The following is a 19,224-nucleotide window of genomic DNA, read 5'->3' as shown; positions in this document are numbered from 1 at the left end:
TTCATAATAAGACAATCAAACTCTCTGCCTTGGAGGGGATTTTTTAAACATTTCTGTGTAATTCAGTGGTTGAGATGTAAACAGAGTCGTTCAGAGTGGTTTGGTGTGAAACGCTCCGTTCTAGATAAACTTACCGAGTCAGAATTGTTCACAGTGCTGGTGATAAGAATCTGGGGCCATATTACAGAAACTGCTTAACCAAGAAATCTGATCATTTTAGTCTCCATGACAACTTCAGTACAGACAGAATTTAGTTCAGTAGCTCTTCCAGAATAACAGTTCCTAACTTCAGAATCTCATCATGAACTCCAGATAAGAAAACAGCATCACACAAACATCCTAACTAGACTAAACCTCCTAAATCCTGTCCTAACTTTAGGATGAACCCCAACAGGGTCCTCACTTCTGTTTAAGGTCCGTTTCTATGGTTTTTAGGCAGCTGTGTCAGCAGCATAGTTCACTACCAGCACAATGAGCTCCATTTATTCCTACTGTAAAACGCTGCTTTCACTGTGAGATGATTTTCTTTTCTAACTCTGCGTTTTAAAGATCTCAGACGCTGCAGACTCGATCTCCACCGCCCCTCTGATCACCTTCGTGTGTTAATGTTGATGATGAAATATTACAGTGATGGTGGTGAATAATGAGGAGACGGAGCTGAACGTGTGTCTGTTTATTAGGAGGAGTAACGTTAGCGCGCTCGGCTAAAGCGTTTGGGAAATGGAGACTGAAACTGGGTAGTGGCGACGCTCTGATAAACAGCAGGGGGCGCTCACACAGTATTCACACCTTACAGTTTATCACACTTTAGTTTAGTTTTGACCTTTTTTATTTTCCACATCAGTATCAGCAGCTGTAACTAACCAACCGGATTATTCTGATTACATGTTTACGCTTCAGCTGTGTGTTTATAGTCAGTTGCTAAATAACAGACAGGACAGTTGATTTCAATCAAGTAGGTTAAGATTTCCTAACTGCAGAGACTCGACTCAGACTCGCACCTCAGAGACTTGAGACCTGACTCAGACTCACACTTGAGAGACTTGGCACCCAGACACTCTACTCAGACTCGCACCTCAGAGACTCGACTCAGACTCACACCTCAGAGACTCGAGATCTGACTCAGACTCTCACCTCAGAGACTCGACTCAGACTCACAACTCAGAGATTCGAGATCTGACTCGAGTCTTGAGACACTTGAGAGACTTGGCACCCAGACACTCTACTCAGACTCGCACCTCAGAGACTTGACTCAGACTCACACCTCAGAGACTCGACTCAGACTTGCACCTCAGAGACTCGACTCAGACTCACATCTCAGAGACTTGACTCAGACTCACATCTCAGAGACTCGACTCAGACTCACACCTCAGAGACTCAAGACTCAACTCAGACTCTCGACTCAGACTCGCACCTCAGAGACTCAGACTCAACTCAGACACACACCTCAGAGACCCGACTCAGACTCACACCTCAGAGACTTGAGACCTGACTTAGACTCACACTTGAGAGACTTGGCACCCAGACACTCTACTCAGACTCGCACCTCAGAGACTCGACTCAGACTCACATCTCAGAGACTCGAGATCTGACTCAGACTCTCATCTCAGAGACTCGACTCAGACTCACAACTCAGAGATTCGAGATCTGACTCGAGTCTTGAGACACTTGAGAGACTTGACACCCAGACACTCTACTCAGACTCGCACCTCAGAGACTTGACTCAGACTCACACCTCAGAGACTCGACTCAGACTTGCACCTCAGAGACTCGACACAGACTCACATCTCAGAGACTTAACTCAGACTCACACCTCAGAGACCCGACTCAGACTCACACCTCAGAGAATTAAGACCTGATTCAGACTCTCACCTCAGAGATTCGAGACCTGACTCAGACTCACATCTCAGAGACTTGACCCAGACTCACACTTGAGACTTGGCTCAGACTTGCACCTCAGAGACTCAACACAGACTCACATCTCAGAGACTCGACTCAGACTCCCACCTCAGAGACTCAAGACTCGACTCAGACTCTCACCTCAGAGACTCGACTCAGACTCTCACCTCAGAGACTCGACACAGACTCACATCTCAGAGACTCGACTCAGACTCTCACCTCAGAGACTCGACACAGACTCACATCTCAGAGACTCGACTCAGACTCACATCTCAGAGACTCGACTCAGACTCTCACCTCAGAGACTCGAGACTCGACTCAGACTCTCACCTCAGAGACTCGACACAGACTCACATCTCAGAGACTTGACTCAGACTCACATCTCAGAGACTCGACTCAGACTCACACCTCAGAGACTCAAGACTCGACTCAGACTCTCGACTCAGACTCGCACCTCAGAGACTCGACACAGACTCACATCTCAGAGACTTGACTCAGACTCGCACCTCAGAGACCTGACTCAGACTCACATGAAGCAACTTGTGAACATCTCTGCTGCTTATGCAGGCAGTGCCCAATATTAGGACATCAAAATAAAACAATTTGGCGAAATACAGTTCTGTCATACAGTCATACAGTGAACAGTGGGTGATGATCCACAGCACATACTTTGCATCTGTACACTGTCGACCACAATCAACCTTCTTAGAAAGAAACTCAGATTTAGGTTCCTGAGGCTTTAAGACCAGAACGTCTGCTTCAATTAAGTCACATGTAAGTATGAAGAAACATTAAAATGGCTTCAGAACGCAGCGTTTTAAACAGGGTGTGCTGCTGTGTGATGGTGAGTGACTGGGTGTATGACAGTATGTTAATGTAAGCCCATCACTTCCTCTAGCCACTTCCTGAGGAACTTCATCTAACGCCGTTAAAGGAACTCGCTGTTCAGCATTCAGCTTTACTACTGAGTAAACACAGCGCTGAGCTTCGGGAATCTCGAGCATTTTCATTTTTCACTGACACTTTATTTGAAAGCAACCTAAATAATGATTTTACTACACACAAACACTGAATAACATATTTATCAAAAACTATATATATATATATATATATATATATATATATATATATATACAATATGCAATATAAAACAAATATATTCATAAGAATAATGTTCCATGGTAAAATACACTGTATTGGTGTAAAGAGCCCTATATAGTACCAAAAAAGGGTTCTTTGGCTTGTAACAACTGTTTTTTGGTGCTACATAGAACCCTTTAAAAAACATTTTAAAAAGATGGTTTTTCAAGGGTTCTTTAGTAAAAGAAAATGGTTCTATATAGAACCATGAACACTCAAAGAACCCTTCGTATGATTAAAGGGTTTTGTATGGTGAAATGGTTCTTCAGATTTATGGAGAATGTGTTGTATATGGTTCTATATAGCACCAGAAAGGGTTCTTCTACTGTTACGATGTTGAGCTTGTAAAAACAGAGGAACCCTTTTTGGTGCTATATAGAACCATTTTCAAAAATGTTCTATACAAAACCATCTACAGCACATTCTGCATCAGTCTGAAGAACCCTTTTATGATGCAAAGCACCTGTTAATCACGCACAGGGTTCTTTGAGTGTTCATGGTTCTATCTGGAACCGTTTTCTTTGCTAAAGAACCCTTAAAACACACAGTTTTAAAGAGTGTAGTTAAAAGAATGGTTCAGTGAAAACCCCAGATGTAGCTGATTGGCCGAGACATGTTTGGAGTGCAAAATTTGCTTGTTGACTTTAGAACTGGAGCTGAGAGGCTAATGTAGCTAACAAACACTGGAACTCAGTAGTCACCCAAATAGCCCAAATCATTTCTGCTCTCGTTCTATATAGTACCAAAAAAAGGGTTCTCTGTCTTGTAACAACTATGGTTTTTGGTGCTACATAGAACCCGTTTAAAACATTTGAATAAAGATGGTTCTTCAAGGGTTCTTTAGTAACAAAATGGTTCTATATAGAACTCAAAGAACCCTTCGCATGATTAAAGGATTTTTTCGATGGTGAAATGGTTCATCAGATTTATCGAGAATGTGTTGTATATGGTTCCATACAGCACCAGAAAGGGTTCTTCTATTGTTACGATGTTGAGCTTGTAAAAACAGAAGAACCCTTTTTGGTGCTATATAGAACCATTTTCAAAAGAGGTTCTTTACAGAACCATCTACAGCACATGCTCCATCAATCTGAAGAACCCTTTTATGATGCAAAGAACCTGTTAATCACACATAGGGTTCTTTGAGTGTTCATGGTTCTATATGGAACCATTTTTTTTTAGAAATACGTATTTTTAAAGGGTGAAATAGTGAAAAACCCCAGATGCAGCTGATTGGCCGAGACATGTTTGGAGTGCAAAAAAAAATGCTTGTTGACTTTAGAACTGGAGCTGAGAGGCTAATGTAGCTAACAAACACTGGAACTCAATAGTCACCCAAATAGCCCAAATCATTTCTGTAAAAATACATCACTGAAACTTCTCTCAGACTTCGTCCAGGTCTTCATTAAGGTCATGTGGACTTATCGATGTGGTGCAGGACACAGTGTGACTTACTTAAGCAGTAGAACCCGAGAGGGAGTGTGTTATCGCGAAATAACATCAGGACTGTGATTTGGTCGCCGTAGATCATCATTATGTCTGGGTTTTTTTTTTTTGCGGTCAAGTGAAATTCAGGATACTCAACGTTCCTCGGTGCACTTCAGCGCTGTACTGCCTTCTTTAACATTCCGTCCCCTTAGAATTATAAGGTTCTGTCTGCGTTCTGGGCAGTTCTGAGATACTGAGCATCAAAGATTTTGCGTTCCAAATAGCCAAACTGACACGTGGAGCACGTCTCTCTCATACATGACAACGACAGACACCCTGAATGTGTTCTAAATGTACAATATCAAAAGGCTATTCGTTTTTGGAACAGGTGAAATGCAGTTAGAACCTTATAATCCTAAGAACTCACTTTCTGCTTGGAGTTATAAGGTTCTATCTGGCAAAACATGAAAATAAGTGAGGATTTTCAAGGAACATAAACAGTTTATACTCGTGTAGAAACAGAGAGTCTACATTATCAGAAAGTTACCGCTTTTTATGACATTTATTTTTATTTTTTATGACATTTATTTCTTGTTTTAGAACAAATCATCTTTTTCTTATTCAAAAAAGTATTGGACACAAAGTATAAAGGTCAGTGCTAAATATTCTATATTCTATATTCTGTCTAGTGCAGAGGTCAGCTTTAGGAGCCATTAGTTTAAGTTTCCTTTAGTTTAGACAGAAACCAGCTACTGTAATAAACAGTCCCAGCAGGTCAGTGTAGCCGGTCAGTCTGAAGGCCGTGTGAGGCAGAAATGTGACTCTAATGAGCCAAAATGTCTTATTTTGGGAGAAAGAAGGAAAAGAAATGATGGATGAATGAATGAAATGAATGTTTATGTTGTAGTTAAGACCCCATCAGTTCAAATGTTTACTATTAAATTCCCTTTCAGACTTAATTTTTATTAAATTTAAGAGAACAAGACTTTTTAAAGAATTTTTCAGACATCATAACAACAGCAGAACCCTTTTTGGTGCTATACAGAACCCTTTTCAAAAAGATTCTATATAGAACCATCTACAGCACATTCTCCATCAATCTGAAGAACGCTTTGATGATGCAAAGAACCCTTTAATCATGCAAAGGGTTCTTTGAGTGTTCATGGTTCTATATAGAACCATTTTTTTTTACTAAAGAACCCTTGAAGAACCATCATTATTAAGTGTGTATGTATGGTGAAATGCATGATGTATGATGTGTGATGTATGATTACCGGGTCTGTGTGTATCTGAAAGCCTCCTCGTCCTGTCTGGCTTTAACCTCCTGGTGCAGCGCCTCCTCCAGCCGCTGCTGAAGCTCCTCCAGCTCCTTGATCCTCCTCCGCTGTCGCTCCGCCTCCGCCTCCTTCAGAGCCATCTCAGCCTGCATGCACGCACGCGCCTGCACACACACACCAATACATCCCTTATTATTATTACATATAGATTCATTATTTGGTTTTAATTCAATGCATTTTTCAACACAGCAAAAACAAGGAGCGCATTAAAGTCTACACACTTAAAAAAGGCGCTCCTTCAAGGGTTCTTTAGTAAAGAAAATGATTCTATATAGAACTACGAACACTCAAAGAACCCTTTGCATTGATTAAATGGTTCTCTGCATGGTGAAATCGTTCTTGAGACTGATGGAGAATGTATTGTCTATGGTTCTATACAGCATCCAAAAGGGTCCTGCTATTGTTACACTGTCAAGCTTGTATGCAATAGAAAAACTCTTTTTGGTGCTACATAGAACCCTTTACAAAAAGGTTCTAGATAGAACAAACTAAAGCAATAGTATATAACTTGTACATTCTTAAAAAAGATGGAACTTCAAGGGTTCTATATAGCACCAAACGGGGTTCTTTTATTGGGTACAAGCTTGACATCATAAAAATAGAAAAGCCTTTTTGGTGCTATATAGAACCATATTCAAAAAGCTTCTATACAGAACAACAGAAACTTTTATATTTTTGAAATATTTAAAACTAAAAAATGTTTAGTATTTAAGTAAATTTGATAAGCGATTTTTCAAAATTCCTACATAATTAAGCAGTTAAGATGTAAACAGAGTCATTCAGAATGGTTTGGTGTGAAACTCTCTGTTCTAGAGAAACTTACCGAGTCAGAATTGTTCACAGTGGTGGTGATAGGAACCAGACGTCCACCTCTAAAAGCTCCTTCACAGAAAGTTACTACATGAAATGGTTATGAATTCACTGCCTGATGACTGAGACACTGTTTATAATAGTTTTTCATGGTGGAGGGATACATGCAGGGCGCTGTGAGGCAAAATAGTCCCCAAAGAAAACGTATTGTTTCAGATTTTCCACTATTTTCCATCATCAACATTCCATATAAACTCAGAAGACTCGTGTAGGTTCACTGGTGGTTCTGGATAGTAAATAAAATGTCTATATTTGTGTTGTAGTCATGGCGACCCCTGGTTCCTATCACCACCACTGTAAAGACATCTGAACCATTTCAGACCAAACCACTCTGAATCTCTCTGTTTACACACACACTGAATGGTCTTCATGTTAATTCATGTTAATATTTTAAAGATTCTATTTTTCACTCAAATCATTGGGCTGACAGTATAATTTGTAATGATCTGCAATAAAAAAAAAAACTTTGCATTAAAATAGAAGTATTTTTTCAGAGCCCTGCTTGTGACATTCCGTATAAATAAAAACAATGCATGGCTTATTAACGCATGGGAACGAGATTCTAATGCATGGCCACAACCTAGCAAGGTGTGGGAACAAGATAAGTAAGTTGCAGCCACGACTTAGTAAGCCAGGGGAAAGAGGTCGCTGTGGTCAAGGCTTATTTATTTGATTCCCACACCTTACTAAATCGTGGCCACGCGTTATTTTCATTTATAAGGGATGTCAGTAGCAGGGCTCCGTAATTTTAGTTTAGTTTTTCCAGATTTTAGGATCCCGCTGTATGTGCACACTGTGTAATAAAGCTGTGATTGTTTAAAATTAATGAGTCGCTGAACAGTTTTCTTCGAGTTCAGCCGGTACGCCATTGTGGTCTTCTGATATTCTAGCCGCAGGCAAATGTGCCAGCCACAGGTTAACGCGCTATAACACTACAGCCACAGAGAGCGCTCCTATCTCTGCAGTACTGGGTTTCGAGGTACCCGAACATACATCCCTGTACCTTTTTTGGTCCTTAAGCAAATTAGACTGAAGTATAACCCCTGAAAAATTCCAACAAAAAAGTCAGCTGGGGTTTTCCCACTCACGCCAGATGTAATTGATCAACCGATGCATGTTTGGTGTCCAAATTTTGCTTCTTTAGTCTAGAGCTCGAGCTACAAGACTAACACTAGAACTCAATAGTCACCTAAACACATAGAGAAATACATCAACAAAACCTGCTCAAACTGTTTCTAGGAGTTCATTAAGGTGGCTCAGACTTGCTGATGTGGTTCAGAGCACAAAACAAAACTACAGGCAGCTACTTTAGACAAGAAGGCTTGTATTCACAAACCAGCTCAGGAGCAGGAGTGCTGATCTAGAACCAGTATTTATGTCCTAAACTACATTAAGAGGTCTGCGCCACCTTAATGAAGACCTGGATGTGGTTTGGGAGACGTTTTGGCGATGACTTTTTACAGAAACAATTTGGGTGACTATTGAGTTCCAGTGTTTGTTAGCAACATTAGCCTTTTAGCTCTAGATCCAAAGTAAGGAGGCAAAATCTGGACTCTGAATATGTCCTGGCTGATCGATTACTTCTGGGCAGGAAGGTGTTTTAATTTTAGGAAGCTGAGATTTTAAGCAGCACATACACGACGTGAATTATGCAGAATTATTTGCCTTTTTCCACTGAATTCTTTGGATAATTTACATCAAAGAGAACGTGTTATAACATGTCATAACGAGGCGTCAGACGATCTGACACATCAATCAGCCCACTGATGCACATCCTCTCTCTCACTCTGTATGAACTTTAAGCAGATTAACTAAGTGACCAATCAGATTGTCGACTGTGTCACGCCCACAGTCACGTGGTGAGACTTAACCCTGAAAGCACACAGAGAGGGAGAGGTAACGGCTGATAAAACGGTATTATTACGCTAGGTCTTTTTTAAAGGTTAAAACAGAATTAGGCTGTTTTAGGGTTCAGAACTGGCCTCTGTCTCTACACACACTTCCTGTCTCTGAACCTCAGTCTGCGTGTTTTAGTGATACAACTGTTGTGGGAAGATATTCGGCTCACTGTAATGAAAATACAGCGTTAAACAGTGCAGCTGCTGCAGATTCTGAAAATATACAGATAAACTTAAGTTCAGGACTGGGTTTAACAGTTTTGCGTAACTTTATACTTCAGAGTCCTTTGTTACATCAGTTTGTTTCAAACTGTCCTTTTACTAAATTTGGTTGCACCACAACCTGCCTGTCTGTCTCTCTGTCACCGCCTGTCTCTCTGTCTGTTTCACTCTATCAGTCTCTATCTTTGTTTCTCTCTCTCTCTCTCTTTCTCTGTCTCTATCTCTCTCTTCACTACCTCTCTTCCTCCCTCCCTTCCTCTCTCCCTCCCTCTCTCTCTCTCCCTCCCTCTCTCTCTCCCTCCCTCCCTCCCTCTCTCTCTCCCTCCCTCCCTCCTTCCCTCTCCCTCCCTCCCTCCTTCCCTCTCCCTCTCTTTTTCCCTCCCATCCCCTCTCCTTCCCTTCCTCCCTCCCTCTCTCTCTCCTTCCCTCTCTCCCTCCCTCTCTGTCTTTCAGTCTATCTCTATCTCTCTCTGTCACTGCCTCTCTCTCCCTCCATCCCACCCACCCTCCATCCTTCTCTCTCTCTCCATTCCTCACTCGCTTCCTCTCTTCCTCCCTCCCTCCCCCTCTCTCTCTCCCTATTTCTCTCTCTTTCAGTCTCCCTCCCTCCCTCTCTCTCCCTCCCTCTCACCTCCTCTGCCTCTCGGAGTTGCTCCTCCAGTGCCTGCTGCAGTTCTTCGTGCTGTTTTCTCCTCCGCTCCTCCTCCTGCTGCAGGAGTATCTGAGCTTGTCTCTGCGCCTCCTTCAGGAGCTCCAGCTCCGCCATCTTCCTCTCTCGCTCCTCCTGCAGGTTGCGGAGGTGCTGGAGCTCCTGCTCTTTCGCCTCCCTCCTCCGCTCCCTGAACTCCCTCTGCTCCCGCCGCTTCTGCTTCAGATCCTTATGGAGAGACGTCTTCCCCTCCGCATGGAGGCGGATCGCTGTCTGGATCGCTGTGGGGAAAAAACACAGTACGATACTTAAAAAAGTGAAGACAGAAGGAGAAAAAGAAAACAGAAGGTAAGCAAAAGAAGAAAATGAAAAAGAAAAAGGTGAACATGAAGGTAGCGAATGAGAAGAAACTGATTTCTTCCATGAGAAGGAAAAGGTGGCAAACACAGAAAAGAAGAGGAAGAAGAAGAAGAAGGAAAATAAAAAGAAGAACAAGAAGGTGAACAAGGAGAAGATGATGATGAAAGATGAAGATGATGAAGGTTGAGGAGATGAACAAAGAGAAGAAGAATGAGGAAACGAAGATGAGTTTGGAGAAGAAGATAAAAATGTGAAGAAGAAGAAGAAGAATGAGGAGAAAATGAACGAGGAGAAGAAGATGAACAAAGAGAAGAAGAGGAATGAAGAGAAGTTGAACGAGGAGATGATGAATGAGCAGAAGATGAACAACAAGAAGAAGAATGACGGGCAGAAGATGATGAAGAATGAGGAGAAGAAACAGAGGAAGAGAAAAAGGAGAAGAAAAAATGGACAACAAAGCAACAACAACAATAATAAGATGATCAGTAATGTTAACATCTGAATGTGGAGCAGTAATACAGTATAACATCATGAAGAGCTGCCGTTCAGGTTCCACGTCAGTGAGGACTGCAGTAGTTTCTATACTGAGAGCAGATTTCAGGTTTCGGTTGGTCTGAAGAGCCTCAGTGCAGAGCAGAGCTGCAGTGCTGAATCAGGCTGGTGGGCAGAGCTGCATTTGTAAGGATATGGAGTTTCTCCACAACATCTGGGTCTGACTCAAACGCTCTGACTCAGAACTCACCCATTACACACATCGACAGCAGGTAATAACACATCATCCAGGAAAATACGACTGATGTTCAGCTGAAACAGAACAGGCCACCAGCAGCTCAGAGGCTCTGTTAGTCTCCAGAAAAAACACTTTACAACCTGTTCACTGGCAATTTGGGTCAAAGCGAAAATGTATATAATATCATTATTTACTCTTGGGCCACGTTCACTCAGGAGAACCTCTCACTTCACAGTAAACACACGATCCGTCCAAAAGAATCCAGACAGTCCTCTGAGTGAATTCGGCTATGTGAACTTCACCCTTTGCCTGAAAAGCACTGGCCGTAGAGCTGAAAGACTCATTGTTTTAATCAAAATTGCAATTTAAAAAGAGCAATTTTCAAATCGCAGGTTTGCAGATTCTCATAAAGTCGCTTTCTCTAAATTTGAGTAGTGAGTATCAGCATACGTCAGAGAATTCTGTTACATCAGATATTTCATCTGAGAATTATCTGACACACAGCTGGTCAGCATGTCAACAAATTCTTGATTTTCAAAAGGAATGAAAATGTAGAACTGCGTGTTGTCAGCATAGCTATGAAAATTGATATCATGTTTCCTAATGACATCACAGAAAGGCAAAGGCCCTAAAACTGAACCTTGTGGGATGCCACAAGTTTTTTTGATGAATGGATTCCCAATGAAACCTAAAACTGCATATTCACTTTTTATTATGTATATCTTTAAACAAAGATGGTTCTTCAAGGGTTCTTTAGCAAAGGAAATGGTTCAACCATAACAATAATAATCAGATTGTTGTTGTTTTGTTGTTGTGGCTTCGTTGTACTTATTATAATTATTATTTTTTATTATTCAACATTGTCGATTTTTTCTTCTCCGTTTGCTCTTCTTCAGCTTATTCTTCTGTTTCCTCTGGTTCTTCTCCTCGATCATCATCTTCTCATCATTCTTCTTCTTCTTGTTTATCTTATATATTTATACAGAACCATAAACACTCAAAGAGCCTTTGCATGATTAAAAGGTTCTTCAGATTGATGGGGAATGTGTTCTATATAGAACCTCTTTGGAGCACCAAAAAGGGTTAAACTACGGTTCCAAGCCAAAGAACCCTTTTATGGTACTATAGAGAACCATTTCATCAGCTATGTTGTCTTAACAAGTTTTAAATGGAAAAAATAAACTGATAACACAGATCTGGTGAACCACCTGTATATGAGTTGGAACAATCAGAAGCAACAAAACACCCATGACATCAAAACCATGGCAACTAACTGGTCCAACACACTCAACGTTCAAGATTCATGCCAGAAAAAGTGAATGTTCTGCTCTTCTTAACCAAAAAACAGGCCTGGAAATTAATTATAGAAACTATAATATAGAATAAAGAATAATATAATATAGCAAATTGCTGCATTTAAATTACAGTTACAATACTAGTCAGAAAAATCGCAATTAGATATTCTCCCCAGATCGTTCAGGCGTCACTATAGTGAAACGCTCTGGAGCAGCTGTGGAGCAGTGAAACTGTGTTCTCCGGAGTGCTGGAGCTCCATCCAATACCTTTGGGATGAGTTGGAGTGATCCAGAACTGACCATCCAACATCAGTGCCTGACCTCACTAATGCTCTCAATAATAATAATAATGATAATAATGATAATATCTTTATTTATAGAGAATTTTTTATGCTGGTGGGAGCTCAGAGTGCTGTACAGACAGCTGGTAAAGCTTAACAGTGATACAAGAAATTATACGTATTCATTAAGAATCACAAGAGAAAGACAAACATAACGAGACATAGAGTTTAAATGAAGCTCTGAGTTAAAGAGCTGCGTTTTCAGATGTTTATTAAAAGTGAGCTCTGAGCTCGACTGTCTAATAAAAGGTGAACTGAGCTCCACAGTTTAGAAGCAGAATAACAGAAAGAGTATCAATAGACCTGTAAAACATTTTGTGAGATCCACTGAGAAACATCTGACACACAGCTGGTCAGTCTGTCTACAGAGTCTTGATTATCAGGAGGAATGGAAATGTGGAACTGCGTGTCATCAGCAAAATTGATATCGTGTTTCCTAATGACATCACAGAAAAACAAAGGCCCTAAAACTGAACCTTGTGGGAACTCCACAAGAAATGTTCATTTGTTTTGATGAATGATTTCCCAATGAAACCAAGAACTGCCTATTCTCTTGTGGCTGAATGCAATCAAATCCTCACAGCAATGTTTCAACATCTAGTAATATCATGTTTCCTAATGAGATCACAGAAAAGCAAAGGCCCTAAAACTGAACCTTGTGGAACTCCACAAGAAACGTTCATTTTTTTTGACGAATGACTTCACAGTGAAACCAAGAACTGCCTATTCTCTTGTGGCTAGGTGCAATCAAATCCTCACAGCAATGTTGCAACATCTACTGTAAAGTCTTCCCATAGCAATAGAGGCTGTTACTGCAGCAAAGCAGGGACAAACTCATTATTAATAACCTTCATTTCAATTAATTGCCCAATCAATTCCACGTATTGATTTTAAATAAGTTAGTATTCTTAACCTCTGCACGTTTTAATGCATAGTTACTGTTTATTTACTGAATTTAACACACGTAATATAAGATGGTATTCATTCACTACCACACTGATTCTGAAATCAGATGTGTTTAGTCTCCATGACGACTTCAGTACAGACTGAATTCAGTACAGCAGCTATTACAGAATAACAGTTCCTACCTTCAGAATCTCATCATGAACTCCAGATAAGAAAACAGCATCACACAAACATCCTAACTAGACTAAACCTCCTAAATCCTGTCCTAACTTTAGGATGAACCCCAACAGGGTCCTCACTTCTGTTTAAGGTCCGTTTCTATGGTTTTTAGGCAGCTGTGTCAGCAGCATAGTTCACTACCAGCATAATGAGCTCCATTTATTTCTACTGTAAAACGCTGCTTTCACTGTGAGATGATTTTCTTTTCTAACTCTGCGTTTTAAAGATCTCAGACGCTGCAGACTCGATCTCCACCGCCCCTCTGATCACCTTCGTGTGTTAATGTTGATGATGAAATATTACAGTGATGGTGGTGAATAATGAGGAGACGGAGCTGAACGCGTGTCTGTTTATTAGGAGGAGTAACGTTAGCGCGCTCGGCTAAAGCGTTTGGGAAACGGAGACTGAAACTGGGGAGCGGCGACGCTCTGATAAACAGCAGGGGGCGCTCTCACAGTATTCACACCTTACTGTTTATCACTCTTTAGTTTAATTTGACCTTTTTTACATCAGTATCATTACATCAGATGTGCGGCATGTAAACTATAAAAAAAAAAAAAGAAAAAGAAAACAAGGTGAATCTGGACAGAGCAGAACCGACTGACCTGACGTCCACTCCTGTCTCTGTTTGGTGTCCGAGGCGCTGAGCTCGAACGTCTTCGAGATAGTTTTCAGACAGAACATGCACCTTTTACCATCTCTGTCTGGAAGAACCTGCAGAACAGAAAAAACCTTTTAACGGAAAGTTCAGAGAAGCTGTATTTAAAGGAGAATTCCACCAGTTTGTCAGAATTTCTGCATATACATCTAGAATACATCTGCATATGTAAGTGGTTGAGATGTAAACAGAGTCAGAATTGTTCACAGTGGTGGTGATAGGAACCAGACGTCCACCTCTAAAAGCTCCCTCACAGAAAGTTCCTACATGAAATGGTTATGAATTCACTGCCTGATGACTGAGACACTGTTTTATGATAGTTTACAGAAGATTTTGGTCTTAAAATCCACTCATGGTGGAGGGATACATGCAGGGCGCTGTGAGACAAACTTATTTTTTCAGATTTTCCACTATTTTCCCATCATCAACACTGCATATAAAAACTCAGACTGCTGGTTTCTGTCACCACCACTGTAAAGCAGTCTGAGTGGGGACGTTTCTTTACAGTGAACTGTTTGATGTTTGGTTTCACTCAGTGTGAAATTCCCCTTTGAGTGAAAGTTCGGGTTCTCAATTATAAGTGGAAATGTGGAGCCAAAAATAAGTAAGAAGGTATTTGACATTAAAATTTTACCTTATGCTGATTTAAATTTGGTTGGATGCTTTAATAAATAAAAAAATCAAATGTCGACTGGAAACAGAAAAAAAAATTAATTTGAATTTTAATATGAAGGACTAAATGAAAATGTAAGTATATTTTTCCTTTTGGAAATGTAATTAAGTAAAAGTAGAAGTATTTAATTTCAATTCTGGACTAAACAATAAATCTTATAGAATAATACTTAAAGGGACCACATCCTACATTACTGCTACTGAGCGCTGATTGGTTAGCATTACTGCTTCTGAGCACTGATTGGTTAGCATTACAGCTACTGAGCGCTGATTGGTTAGCATTACTGCTACTGAGCACTGATTGGTTAGCATTACTGCTACTGAGCACTCATTGGTTAGCATTACTACTACTGAGCACTGATTGGTTAGCATTACTGCTACTGAGCACTCATTGGTTAGCATTACTGCTACTGAGCACTGATTGGTTAGCATTACTGCTACTGAGCACTGATTGGTTGGCATTACTGCTACTGAGCGCTGATTGGTTGGCATTACTGCTACTGAGAGCTGATTGGTTAGCGTTACTGCTACTGAGTGCTGATTTGTTGGCGTTACTGCTACCGAGCGCTGATTGGTTGACATTACTGCTACTGAGCGCTGATTGGTTGGCGTTACTGCTACTGAGCGCTGATTGGTTGGCGTTACTGCTACGGAGCGCTGATTGATTGGTTAGCATTACTGCTACTGAGTGCTGGTTGGTTGCTGCTAAAAAACCCAGAGAAATAAACCCTGACTGCTACTGACAGGTGCACTTTTTACCTCCACACAGCAGTTAGAGTCCAGTGTGATGCTGCCTTTGCGGTCTTTGCGGTCTTCGCTGGTGTAGTAGTCCAGATTGTTTGGCTTGAGGGTGAACCAGCGCTCTATCCAGTTCCGCCGCAGCTGACCCTTCTTCCACAGATAACCCTAAACACACACACACACACACATTTTCTGTTTTTACATAGCAAGGCTTTTTTTTGCAATTTTTTAAATAGCCATTTAATTACAAACTCCTACTGTGTAGCTATACACACTGGCCACTTTATCAGAAACCCTCACCTTACAGGTGCAGTTAGTGGGTTTACAGTTACAGACTGCAGCTCATATGATTCTGCACAGTTTATCAGCCCTTCCACACATCAGTGGAAAGACTGGTGATGTGTTGAAATTTCGACCAACGAAGAGAGAAAAAGAGCAGAAAAAAGATAAAACACGCCTACAACAGTGTCAACACCGTGTAGGTGTTTCTAATAAAGTGGCCAGTTAGTGGAGGTACAAGTTAGGTGTTTCTGATGAAGTGGCCAGTTAGTGGAAGTACAAGGTAGGTGTTTCTGATAAAGTGGCCAGTTAGTAGAAGTATAAGGTAGTTGTTTCTAATAAAGTGGCCAGTTAGTGGAAGTACAAGGTGGGTGTTTCTAATAAAGTGACCAGTGAGTGGAAGTTTAGTGGAAGTACAAGGTAGGTGTTTCTAATAAATTGGCCAGTTAGTGAAAGTACAAGGTAGGTGTTTCTAATAAATTGGCCAGTTAGTGAAAGTACAAGGTAGGTGTTTCTAATAAATTGGCCAGTTAGTGAAAGTACAAGGTAGGTGTTCCTAATAAAGTGGCCAATGAGTGGAAGTACAAGGTAGGTGTTTCTGATAAAGTGGCCAGTTAGTGAAAGTACAAGGTAGGTGTTTCTAATAAAGTGGCCAGTGAGTGGAAGCACAAGGTAGGTGTTTCTAATAAAGTGGCCAGCTAGTGGAAACACAAGGTAGGTGTTTCTAATGAAGTGGCTAGTTAGTGGACGCACAAGGTGGGTGTTTCTAATAAAGTGGCTAGTTAGTGGACGCACAAGGTGGGTGTTTCTAATAAAGTGGCCAGTTAGTGGAAGCACAAGGCAGGTGTTTCTGATAAATTGGCCAGTTTCAGAACCAAAGTTACACAGGGCGACCTGACTGAAATGAAGAGTTCCCATGCCCACCTCTTTCAGCACATCCCCCACTATTTCCCGGTACACCTCCTCTATGGCCATGCTGATGGACTCCTTGGCGATTCCCCTGGTTAGCCTGCCGGTGTTCATCATCTCCAGGAAGGCCCACACAGTGAAGCCATTCTGCTGAATAGAATCCTGGGATATGAAGTCCTCTAGCTCCACCCCATTCAGCTCCACGCTCATGGCCATGCACAGCTTCTTCAGTAAATACTCAACCTGAGCAGCAAAAAAAACAGATTTTAAACAGTTTTATTTAGAGTTTAATCTTCCAGAGCAGCGTTTTCCAAAATCTAGACTGCTGATTGGCTGTCTGAATTACATTCAGGGCTTCTTGATTAATCTGTTTCAAGCCACACCCCCTTCTGGTTTTTAAAAGCAGGTAGTGGAAAAATGTTTTGCTCAAGAATTGAACTGGCATCAAAGTCAAGGTTATTTCTACTGGAATATTACTTTTACTTTCTTGTTAGTTGATGTATTTTTATTTACACTTTTATCTAGTGTACTTTAATTTGAAATATTATTAATATCCCCTTTTCTGTTGCTTTTATTTGCTGAATTTTTATTGTTTTTTTATTTATTTTATTGTTTGATAAATTTTTTGCTCTTCTTTCTCTGTTGTTTTCACTTTTTACTTTGTATTGTAAAACATTTTGAGCTGCATTTTTAATAAAGATTATTATTATTATTATTATTATTATTATTAAACATTTAGCGATACCTAGCCCTACTTAAGAGTGACTCCTGGGTTTTGTTTAATTCTTTTGTGCAGCTGCTTTATTGCTTTTCTTTTACTTTTAAGAATTTCTCATTTATGCAAATTATAGAAAACAGGAGGAGGCAGTTTCTCTGTGATTGCTGCGAAACTAAAAGTGGACCTAGAGTACACCCCTGTGGGACACCACCGGAGAAAAGCACGTAACTTTGAGATGCAGCTGCCAAGACGAGCAGAATTTTGCCAGTAGATAAATTTCAAACCAGATCAAGAGAAACTAGTTTAAATGACACAATGTGAACTTAAATGCAGGACTTAAATCCAAATGTACAATAACTGAAATAGTGCTTTTATCATGCTATCATACTATTTAAGTGCTTGAGAAGGCTAATTAGGAAAATTCCAAAAGAGGGAAAATGTCTTTTTCCACAATGTGGCTCTGTCATGAATCTTGCAGTGCCAATGCTGCTCTATATGCATCCAGGCATGCAAAACACAACAGGGATCATAACGTGACCTAAACAGCACCTGTATCTCTCTGTCTGGCTTTTTTAACTTCTCCTCAGGGTTTAGTGAAACTTCTGCATGCTGTTCTGCCACCACCAACAGTTGTGCAAACCTGCCTACAGGAAATAACCAGAATGTAACCTCACGGAAAGACAACCCAAAAGGCAGCGGAAAACAGCGAAGGCATGAGAAAAGACAGAAGACAGACCTCAAAGTGAGCTGAGGAAGATAAAAGAACAACTTAGACTGTGTGATATAGCAAAAAATCACATCACAGTACATAAAGACATTTTCATCACTACATTTCTTCCTTTTTTTGGAAGTGGGTAAATTGCACCAGCAAAAAACAGCAGTGCTACAAAAATAAACATATAAGGAGGATCAGGAGGGGAAAAAACAACAACTGACAAAAATAAATAAAAGAAAAAAATAAGATGATGTCATATGGTTTCTGCACAGCCATGTGCATGTTTTTTGCATGTTCTGTTGATTACCTATGAAAATAAGTCTTCTCTATAGTGACCTTAAATATATATGACTTTTAAATATGTAACAAGTTTTAGTGCACAATTTCTATTTATTTGCTTAAACGTATGGGAAAAGAAACATAAAATGTAAAATGTGCCTCATTTTTTTCAGTAAATAAATCATAATTTTGCATCCAAATGTGCAGAAGTGAGGATTTATTTACACTTATTATATTAAATCAACAAAATCGGGGGGTGCGCAAACTTTTGCACGCAACTGTACGCTGGTCGTTTGCGCTCTCTAATTGGTCTAAATCCACCTTTTTTATGATATGCATATGATATGCTGTTCATATGCATCAGAAGTGCTGACCAAACCCATCGTAGGCTCAGAAAAGAGTTCAGAACATGATTGGATCACAACAGTGATAATGCGTCGTCAGATCACCCGAAAACTGACTCCAGCGCGCTTCACAGGAAGATGACCTAAAAATACTTTCCGAGTCAAAATGAAAAAAAGAAAAATCTGCTGTCACTGCAGTTTAGACACCACATCGACAGACAGACACAAGCTGCTTATGAAAAAGGCAAAAATGCAAATCACAGATTCAAAAAGCAACCAAAGTGAATAAAACTGCCTTTTCATATTGTTGGTAGCAGCAATGTAATTATAAATATAAAAAAATAAAATAATAAATATAATAATAAATATAATAATAAATTAATTAATTAATAACAAATAAATAATAAATATAACCAATGGAATTAGCTGTATCAGAAAGTGATGCAAGCACTAAATAACTAACCTGCTACAGGGAAATAGAAAATAAAGTGTCCTCCTAAAATGCTGTGAGACATTCACAGCAGACATGACATTTTCTGACATGATTAATCATCCTTGATCAGTGCAGGACTGATTGATAACCCTCAACCACGTAACTGAGAAAGGTTATCATGC

At 40.3% G+C, this 19,224-nt stretch overlaps 1 protein-coding gene across 1 annotated transcript in view; it reads right to left on the bottom strand.

Annotated features, from left to right (window-relative positions):
• Positions 1-19,224, bottom strand: part of def6a (DEF6 guanine nucleotide exchange factor a) — a 40,877-nt gene that overhangs the window by 8,413 nt on the left and 13,240 nt on the right. The window contains exons 4-8 of the mRNA XM_036579625.1: positions 16,569-16,796; positions 15,384-15,530; positions 13,900-14,008; positions 9,426-9,724; positions 5,742-5,908 (exon numbers count right to left, since the gene is read on the bottom strand). Coding sequence (XP_036435518.1) covers positions 5,742-5,908; positions 9,426-9,724; positions 13,900-14,008; positions 15,384-15,530; positions 16,569-16,796 — 950 coding nt within the window. The remainder of the gene's footprint in view (positions 1-5,741; positions 5,909-9,425; positions 9,725-13,899; positions 14,009-15,383; positions 15,531-16,568; positions 16,797-19,224) is intronic.

The sequence above is a fragment of the Colossoma macropomum genome, unplaced genomic scaffold (assembly GCF_904425465.1).
Source record: "Colossoma macropomum unplaced genomic scaffold, Colossoma_macropomum, whole genome shotgun sequence".
Taxonomy (NCBI): domain Eukaryota; kingdom Metazoa; phylum Chordata; class Actinopteri; order Characiformes; family Serrasalmidae; genus Colossoma; species Colossoma macropomum.
Note: the sequence above shows the minus strand (reverse complement) of the source record. Positions and strands in the feature narration are given on the sequence as shown.